The 9,822-nt window shown below is 40.4% G+C and overlaps 1 protein-coding gene across 2 annotated transcripts; it reads right to left on the reverse strand.

Annotated features, from left to right (window-relative positions):
* Positions 1-25: 25 nt before the first annotated feature.
* On the reverse strand, positions 26-7,515 carry LOC121551046 (GRB2-related adapter protein 2). 2 transcript variants are annotated; one of them, XM_045210971.1, is made up of 7 exons: positions 7,226-7,515; positions 2,378-2,502; positions 2,051-2,142; positions 1,792-1,911; positions 975-1,164; positions 498-593; positions 27-257 (listed from the first exon to the last, which is right to left on the reverse strand). In XM_045210971.1, exons 2-7 carry the CDS (start codon positions 2,453-2,455, stop codon positions 132-134), a joined length of 702 nt encoding a protein of 233 aa, XP_045066906.1. In that variant the 5' UTR covers positions 2,456-2,502; positions 7,226-7,515; the 3' UTR covers positions 27-131. The 2 variants fall into 2 exon arrangements, with proteins under 2 accessions (XP_045066907.1, XP_045066906.1); XM_045210972.1 differs by lacking the exon at positions 7,226-7,515 and having other exon boundaries at positions 26-257; positions 2,378-3,810.
* Positions 7,516-9,822: the final 2,307 nt, after the last annotated feature.

Genomic DNA, 9,822 nt, shown 5'->3' on the forward strand with positions numbered 1-9,822 from the left:
CACACACACACACACACACACACACACACACACACACACACACACACAGAAACAAACCTGTGTTAGGTAATAGGAACCAGTCATTTCAGAGGACATCAAGGATGATCTCCCATTTACTGACTACAGTAGGCCTACTGTACCTGTGGATGAGGCATGGTTTCAGATGTCCGTTGGGGAGCTGGGAAAGAGGTGAGGGGGGTGTTTCTACCAGGGGTGCCTATGGTGTGAGCCCTCTCCTCCATCACAGGTCTCTTATTCTGGGGGAAGAGAGGAGAGAGGTTCATTTCAGGTCAGACTCTAACCTTTAACCCAACCTATGTCTCAGCATCACAGTAAAACATTAAAGACCCAATGAAATCCAATAAAAGCAATGACATGGTTTTACATGACCATGGTACATAGCAGCTTCTGAAAAACCGACATGATTCAGAAGACTGCATTGAAGGTAGTGTAGGGTTGTACTGTGGGGTGAGTACTGTAGGGTGAGTAGTGTTTACCTGCTGACTGTGAGGAAGGTCTGAGGCCCTGCGGTGTGTTGTGGCTGCAGTAGTGGCCCCATAGCTCCTCTCTTCAGGTAGACTCCCCCTCTTCAACTGACAACAGAAGGATGTGGAGAGGAAAGGGTTAATAAAGGCCCAGTGCAGTCAAAATGCAGTTTTATATCACATTGTACAACAGCTGATGATATTAAACAAAGACATTTGATCTGTGTTATTTCTTGATAGTTGCTGGTTGAAAGTACAATCTGCACAGGACCTTCTAATCAGCAGGTTTGGCTTTCCATGGTGACATCACCATGCGGTACATTGGTTAATAGACCAATAACATTGGTTAATAGACCATTCTGGTGCAATAGCTCACTGATTTCGGTTCTTGTATCTTTGCTTGAGATACAGGAAGTAAAGTGGGAAGTCAAGAAAGGGAAGGAAGGATTCACTAAAGAGTGGATTGAGCTGAGATAATATACGAAATACCGGTTGGGGTGTGGATGGGCTCTGGTCATCCCGGCTACCGTCTCTAAGGTAGATGTCCCGTTGCTTGGAGATGGAGGTGTTCTTGTAGTAGTCCACCAGCTTGTTGAGGGAAGTGAACTTCTCCGACCACAGGAAGTAGTGGCCTTTGCTGTCCTTCATCACTTTGAAATGCTGCACGTCAAACTCATGTCTGAGGGGAAAGTATGGTTTGTTATATCAATGAAGCATGTCACAACACAACATCTGGCCTCTTAGTCACATACAGTACAATGCAGGGTTGGGGTCAATGCCATTTAAATTCCAGTCAATTCAGGAAGTACACTGACATTCCAATTATTTTCAATGCTTTTCAATGAGGAACATTTGGAATTTGAATTTGGTTTAGTGTCTGAATTAACTGGAATTTAAATGGAATTGACCCCAACCCTGGTACAATGATAGGATGTGATGAGTTATGATTCAAACAATTTAGTTGTGCCCTGTCCTCATTCCATAAATCCAAAGTCAACTGTTTCTCTGGTGCAGTACTTTCATTGTCCCCTGCTGGCTTATGTTAGATATTGCAAGGAAAAGCTGTACCAGTAATATCAAGTATAACCTACAGAAACAGAACTCTTCCCCTGGCTCATAGACATTTAATGAGAAATGGAGGGGGATTGTGAAAATATTCACAGATGAGTTTTTCAGGTAAGTTTTCAGGTTAACATGTTACCACATTTTACAGAGTTCATGCGGCGCAAACTCTAACCCCCCTAGGTACTGTATTGTAATCAGTTAGCTTCCTGTAATATCCTGGCCTGAGCCTACACCCACCCACCTGACAGAGATGGAGAATTCTCCAGGGGAGCTCTGACTGCCACGGATCAGGAATCCCCCCACCTCCCTCGACATCAGGAGCTCCTCAGCAGAGCTGCGGCTGGCCGTCTCCTTGAACCAGCTGGACAGAGAGAGATACAGTATACAGATGTGGTTATACTGTACTTACTGGAAGCATACACACTCAGGTTGTATGTGTGTGTTCAAAGACATGTGTACTGTAAACATTTTATGGATGAGAATGAGTAACTTTATTTCACCTTGGAGTTTGTCTCTCAATGTAGTTTTGGGGCACAAAGCCTTCCAGTCCATGCAGCTCTGCCTTAAACCACTCATCTTGACTACCTAGAATCTGATTAGGGAACAGAGATAAACAAAAACAATAGAGGTCACTCTTTAGGTTTAATATTACAGCAGAATAAAACAGTAGAACTTTGTGTGCAGAATTTAGGAATTAGATTGGTGGAATTTGTCTTTGAAGCCAAGTCCCACGCTCAGTTGTATTACTTCCATTCCTTAGTCTTACTATGGCACGCTATTCTGAATTGTAATGTGTCTCCTCCCGTTCTCTCTCGGGTCATTCTCACCTTCAGGATGTCTCCCTTTCGGAAGCTCAGCTCATCCTCAGCCGTAGCATTAAACTCGTACTTTCCTCTGGCTTCCATGGCGACAAGTGGAAGGGTCAATGAGGTGGAGTAGGGAGGCAGAAGGACTGCAGTCGGTTTATGGAATGAGATGAGTCAGGGAGAGTTGTGTGTTGGTAGTTTCAAAGTAAGAAAACTATGCAGTGCACTCAAAAATGTGATTTCCTGTGTTTTAGATATATTTCGAGGTTGGAATAATAGTGTGAAATTGTGAAAATGATGATTATGCCCTTTTAGTGTAAGAGCTGTTTAAAAAGACCGCCTGAAATTTCAGCCTGTTTTGGTGGGATGGAGTTTTGGCCTGCCTGCAGTAAATTAGTTAATAGACAATAAGAAAGAGCGTTCCAAACTCTGTGCGGGACTGATTTCTTCATTCTGCCTGCACCCACAGCTTTTGATACCGCACCCGCTCCCTCCCGCTGGCTTTCTGTCCGACTCCCACCTGCAACCGCAAGAACTTGTCCCGAACCAAACTGCAGTCCCGCAATGTTAATTTAGGCGTATGTGTCGCAGCTCACTTGCCAGCCATGGTCCCAGCAATTGTGTGCCCTATAGGCAATATCAAAATGCGCAAAAAATAACCCAAGAAATAGGTTAAATTACCAGAGATTCTAACGTGGCCCATTATATTAGGCTATCGGTGTTACTGGGCTATATCAGCCAACAGGCTAGACATAGTTTGAAGAGAGCAGCGTTGCAGAGAGAGCAGACACTTGCACTTTCTCTTGAGATACGTTTTATAGCCTACATTTTAGGAGTGGGACGATTTTCAGACAGAGATAAAAATATAAGGTGATCAATATGTATTTCTAGGCAATGTAAACTATAGCCTAATCATATTTAGGAAGTTAATTTCCTTGGAACGATAACTGCCCTCTGCTTCTCCGTCCATGCATAGGCTATAGACTACTATTTTAATTGAGACCACACACACACCTGATCATAGACGCAGGAAGTAGGGGTGCTGAGAGTGCTGCAGCACCCCCTAAAAATAATAATTCTAAAAACATTATTGTAAAAAATAATGTTTTACTAGTCCTGTATTAACGGACCGATATAGCTGTCTGTAGTGCACACTACCTCTACCTCTCTTCCAATAACAGCTATAGTTTTCAGTTTTCCCCTCCTCACTCAGACCACTCCCAAAGAGTCCTAGCTATATTCTTGTTAAGAAGCTATTTTTCTTTATTTTTGACCATTTTAATTTTAAAAGATCACAGTAATGGACTTAATTGTTAATCAGAAATGATTTGATATTGAGATAAAAATGGCTGCATTAGACCTTTAAGCCCTTAGCTCCTAAGGCGGCAGGTAGCTTAGTGGGTAAGAGCGTTGTGCCAGTAACCAAAAGGTCGCTGGTTCTAATCCCCGAGCCGACTAGGTGAAAAATCTGTCGATGTGCCCTTGAGCAAGGCACTTAACCCTAATTGCTCATGTAAGTCGCTCTGGATAAGAGCGTCTGCTAAATGACTAAAATGTAAATGTACCTTAATTGCAGTGCATGCTCCCAAATCACCTACATTATCCATCCCCAGAACCATAGATACACATTATCTATCCCAGCCCTACCTCTCTACCTATTCAGACACCGGAGGGAGCCAATGACAGCGCTGTAGTATCAGCTTCTATTGCTCACCACGGCTCCCATCCTGTACCCTGATTAAAACTCCTACTCTGCAGTAAAAGACCCCTTCTGTTCCCCCTCGCTAACAGTCTTATTCAGAGCGGATATGAGTGAGGGTAGATAGATGATAATGAGAATCATTCACAGAGCTCTACTGAGCCGGACGGAAGGCCGCATAAACAACACGAGGACAACTAAAGATTAAATTCAATTACATCTAGAAAGTCGTCTTAACTATGAGTGTTTCTGTCAGACCCAGATGTATCTATTTCTCTCTCATTTTCATTACCAGACAGGAACTATTCATTAAACCAGAGGAGCAAACTCTCCTCTATCTCTCTCTCTAAAGTCAACACAACATATTTACTTATTGACAATAATAGCTCACATATCAGTTTAATAGAAACACACACAGAGTCTTTTTACTTAGAGGATTGGATGAGCAAGGAGAAGGTCAAGGGATATCACCACACATTCCATTGACATACATTCAACAAATTGTTTAATCTAAATGATTCCCACTTCAGTTGAACCATGTGTGTACACATAAGTACACTCAATCTGTGTTATCTAACTCCCTCGCTCCATAAAACCTTTTACCGTAAACACAGTAAAACATGCATGCAGCCAAACATGCACTTTAGTTTTAAATCACTTGCCTCTCTGAATGGCTCTCATTTTTTACTAATGAATGGAATGAATGAAGCGAACCTCCTGATACCATTGCAGATTAGCCCTCATAAACATTATCAATATAATTCTTACTTTGGGTTTTAGATTCATAAAACATATCCCAGCAGCTTGCTGAAATAGCATGTACATAAACTGCATACATCCAACAAATCTGAAAATACTGTCAACCGCACTGCAAGAGAGATATAGAAAGGTAAGACACTACACTGACCACCACTAAACCCCCTCCTACCCCACCCCAACCAGCATAAACCACTGGTCAAATACATCCCACAAACTACTCCATCATTCTTCTCTCAGGACAATTCTGCTGTTAGACAGCCGGGAACACACACACAGACAGACAGAACCTTGTTGTTGTCACTCTAGAGCCCTCAAACTCAACTCTGGACCTCGAAGCCAGTTCCACTGCATTTGTTCATTGTTCCCCTCTAATTAGGGACTGATTTAGACCTAGGACACCAGGTGCGTGCAATTAATTAATCATGTAGAACAGAAAACTAGCAGGCTACGGACCTCGTAGGGTAAGAGTTGAGTGCTCTAGAGGATGGAAGTCTCAAACATGTAAAACAGTAACAAACAGTTGGTCCCCTGGGAAGATACAGTGCAGAGCAGAGGGGATCTAGTCTAGTAACATCTCACCAGTATGGTGAGCCAGGGTCATGTAGGCAATGTGCCAACTTCCCTAGAGCTCCCCTGGTACAGTGATCTGGGTGAAGGGGATATTTGCAGTGGTTTCGAGTCTAACTACCCACATGAATTTACCGTAGATGGATTGTTTCAGCTCCCAACTGTTTTTATCTTATCACTTTTGTGCCTCTTCAACAGCCCAATAGGTTGTTAAATAGTCTTGCGGGCCAAACATTCCACCATTAATCAAGGAAATAGGGTTATGATGTCTTAAACAGATACCTTTATTAAATAACGGACATTGTAGAAGTGATAACATCTATTACGGAGCGAGTAGCATCCATCATTTTCTTTGTTAGAAATGTTAGAAATGTTATGTTTTATTATTAAGAATTTACATTATGCAAAGCGTAACTATGTGAAGGCACTAAACATTTCTCTACACTTCACAAATCACAGATTAGTGAAGAATGTGCAGAATGTGTTTTTGAGAGTGACTATGACATCCAACTACCCAGCTCTGAGGAGAACAGTACTAGACAATACTGTATATACATTTATAAATATCCATCCATTCTCAATTATGTTAAAGCGGTTAATTTATTGGACATATTTTTTTTAGGAAATCCAAATTCAACAAGTTGTATATATTTTAGCAAACAACAATTTACCGCCATGTAAAGCACTAAAAGATCCAATGATGCTGTGCTGTATGTAATCTATTTGACACACCATAGTAGCTCACACTATATCAATTAGACCGACATGGCTAGCCTACTATGATTGAATCATGTCTACTCTGATTGAATAGAGGACCTTGTATTAGCACTTTCTTATTTAATTTTTTTAAGTTAACTTATAAAGCTTGCTCAATACTGCACCTATCCTCTTCAGTGGTTTTCTATTTTACTGAGTTTAATATCAAAAGCAAACACATTATGAACATACTTCCTCATTACATAAATACAACTATTGTTGAATTTATCTCCTACTACTCATAAATTACCACATCCCAGAGGAGAGACTGTTTGACCTTGTAGAGCCCTAAGCACACAAACCAATGAGGAAAAAAACGTTCAAACAAAAAGCTATTTCAAAATAGCTTTCACATCACGCTGGCATGGGTAGGGGGGCTATAGGTACAGTTAGTTTTCAAATAATTTACCAATAATGAAACATATTCAACTGTTAGGTCAAAGATAATATCCTTGTTGTTATACATTTATAATAGCATTGCATAATATGGTAACAAGTCGTCTCATAGCCTACTTATGTGGTCCAGAACTATATTGCATAGCCTTTTCACCAATGTTTGTGGACAGCGGTTGGTTACTGGGAACAATTACTGCTTGTATCAAACAGGTAGTAAAAGTACTCTATGTGGTACTTCTTTCAATAGTCCGGTTAGTTAGTGGCCATACATTCAGAATCTAATAGAGCTCCAACAAATTATAGGGATACCACTCTTGAGAGAGAGCCAGTTCTCCAACCACTATTGTTCAATGATTCACAATTCAGATGAGAGGAAGCTGACTAATTATTCTAATGAATTACATTACAGTAAAAAAGTGGCGTGGGTATGACTGTAACAGCGGTTCCTGAGATTAGAGAGAGAGACTTCGATGACTCTGTAACCCAGTGACTGAAGTTGAGTGGATTGCTCTCCAAGCAGTGTCTTCACGCCATCATGACATTATCAGAGGTTTGGTCATTTTGGTGACATGATCATGCTACCCATATAACAGTGGTGCACATTGCATTTACATTGATGGTTGCATCACGTATGTAAGAATAATCAAGCTTTCTGCAAATGGGTAAACTGTATATTACAATATGATATTTACCTTTATTTCATGTAAAGAGCCACGCGTTGACAGTCACAAGAGGTCTGGAAATGTACGCAGCCAGGCAGGGCTTTGCCAACTAGATCACAATTTCAGTCAGGACTTCGCAAGTTCGCATCAAAAGGAAAATGTCATATTAGTAAAATCATGAAGGTAATTTAAACAAATCCGTTAAAGACTGTTTACTTCCGCGTCCTTTCATTTAAGTATGACAACAGATAGACTTTCGAGTTCCCTTCCCAACACGCGCAATAACGGAATGTCCCACGGCGGAAATTAACCAGTTACTCCAGTTACTTGCACTTGGTTTGAGACCGCCTCTTTTCAAAAGGAACTTTGGACTTTACAGCAAATATTCTAATCAATACCAATATAAATTATAGAATTCAGCCTACATTATACAGTTAATGGACACAGATGGCTTTGGAATTTGGTTATATAAAGTTATCTACAGTACTCATATTTCTCTTTCGAAAAATGCATGTTTGGTGTGTTTTTTCTGGGCTATACATTCATTACACATGCTGCTGATCATCATTCATAGAGAGCAACTCCATGCAAATAGGCTGAGGGATAGATACTGTAGCTCTGTCACGGGCGGCAGGTGGTACCTTAATTGGGGAGGACTGGCTCTTAGTAATGGCTGGAACGGAATAAATGGAACGGTATAAAACAAATGGTTTCAATCCTCCCCTCAACAGCCTCTTGTGCAAATCTTCACATGTTGCTAACTACAGCTGCAGAGTGTGTGACAGGAAGTCAAACCCGTAGAGATTACTGTGTGGTTTCGTTCTCTTTTTTTCTAGTTCAATATTATTTCTTGCTGACTCTAAAGCTTGGTCCACTTGATGTTCCTGATATAAATGACAAGTTATTTTTCACAGAGAATAAATTATAGTTCAAACTCCTCTTGTTTTTTTACACACCAGTTGTAATACATTTGTAATAAAGGCCACCAGATTAATTCAGTGTAGTTGGCAATGAAATTCCACATACCATTGTTCAGCTGTAACAGAAGCAGAGGAAGGAAAGTGAATGGACAGCAGAGTAAACATGAAATTCAGTTGACATGGGCGGGGCAAGTAATGTGTCAGCCCCCAGGGTTCAGTCTATAGCTGCACCTGCAGGCCCTCAGCTTAGCACGATTCGACCCTCAGAACCAGAGTAGTAACAGGGGACTAAGCAGTATAGATAATCTTGCTCTTTCAAACATCTGGCTTGTACTGTAAGTTTATGATAAACTGCACAACCTCTTTTTACAGTGACTATGGTAAAAGGTAGCTTTAGGTCATCCTGGTGTATTGCACTGGAAGTGTGACATAATAATAATAATATGCCATTTAGCAGACACTTTTATCCAAAGCGACTTACAGTCATGCGTGCATACATTTTTGTGTATGGGTGGTCCCGGGCATCGAACCCACTACCTTGGCGTTACAAGCGCCGTGCTCTACCAGTTGAGCTACAGAGGACCATATCTATAGTGACAATCTATAGTGACAGCCTGCCATGTAGCTATAGTTTACAATTTACAGTTTACAATGTTACATTGCTTACAACAGCACATATTAGAATGTCAACACAAAATACAGAAGTGATAGAGAGAAAGAGGTGTGTCAGCATAATTTATTTACAGGCAGACTGGGTATAAAAGTCCTATTGTAATCGGACATATTGCTATATCCCTTTGGTATTGTTAAGAATATAATCGAATGTGAAACAATACTCAAGGACACAAATAGTTAATAAAAATAAACAACATAATCAAGGATTTACTGTATATCAATGACCTTCCAATGAATGGATTTGATCAAAACATCCAGCTGAGCAAAAAATGAAGCCTACGGTAGATTTAAGGAGAAGTGAGTACTCTCCCATTTATTTCCAGACCTTTTGGTTTATATTACATTTTATATCACTCTGCAGTAACAACATCATCATGTTATGGTCCCTGCAGGTTCTTTCCAAAGCTGCTATGATGAGCAATATATCCATTATATATAATATTTTTATCACTTTCTACATTTACATTTTAGTCATTTAGCAGACGCTCTTATCCAGAGCGACTTACATGAGCAATTAGGGTTAAGTGCCTTGCTTAAGGGCACATCGACAGATTTTTCACCTAGTCGGCTCGGGGATTAGAACCAGCGACCTTTCGGTTACTGGCACAACGCTCTTACCCACTAAGCTACCTGCCGCCCTATCATTATCAATCATTTTAAATGTTTATTATTGACAATACATTTTCTTACTTCAACAAAATCTACAGCATTCTAGGGAAATGCCAAACTAATTTAGCAACAAAAGCAAAAAGGGAACAAAAAAATAATCGAAACCACAATGGCATTCTTTTAATTAATGCTTATCTTGCTTGGACTATTTTGAAGCCTGTAGAGGAGACCTCACCTCTCCCTAACCACCACATCTTCTGCATAACTGATATGCAGCAACTTATTTTTTGTTGTTGCAATGACTTAGTCTGATGAATCATAATCAGTCAAATATCCAATAATGCTTTTCTTAGGTAGTGATCCATAAAGGATAGATCTACCTACTTACAGTATGTGAGCGTGATGATGGAAGGTTCTTACAAG

The sequence above is a fragment of the Coregonus clupeaformis genome, chromosome 35 (assembly GCF_020615455.1).
Source record: "Coregonus clupeaformis isolate EN_2021a chromosome 35, ASM2061545v1, whole genome shotgun sequence".
In the NCBI taxonomy this organism is placed as follows: domain Eukaryota; kingdom Metazoa; phylum Chordata; class Actinopteri; order Salmoniformes; family Salmonidae; genus Coregonus; species Coregonus clupeaformis.

Bases quoted from the DNA above. Each gene is read 5' to 3' on its own strand.
- LOC121551046 (XM_045210972.1), bottom strand. From the start codon at position 2,455: ATGGAAGCCAGAGGAAAGTACGAGTTTAATGCTACGGCTGAGGATGAG. The intron at 1,912-2,050 runs GTGAAATAAAGT...CTCTCTGTCCAG, and splicing joins ATTGAGAGACAAACTCCAAG to CTGGTTCAAGGAGACGGCCA. The intron at 258-497 runs GTAAACACTACT...CTCTTCCCCCAG, and splicing joins ACCTTCCTCACAGTCAGCAG to AATAAGAGACCTGTGATGGA.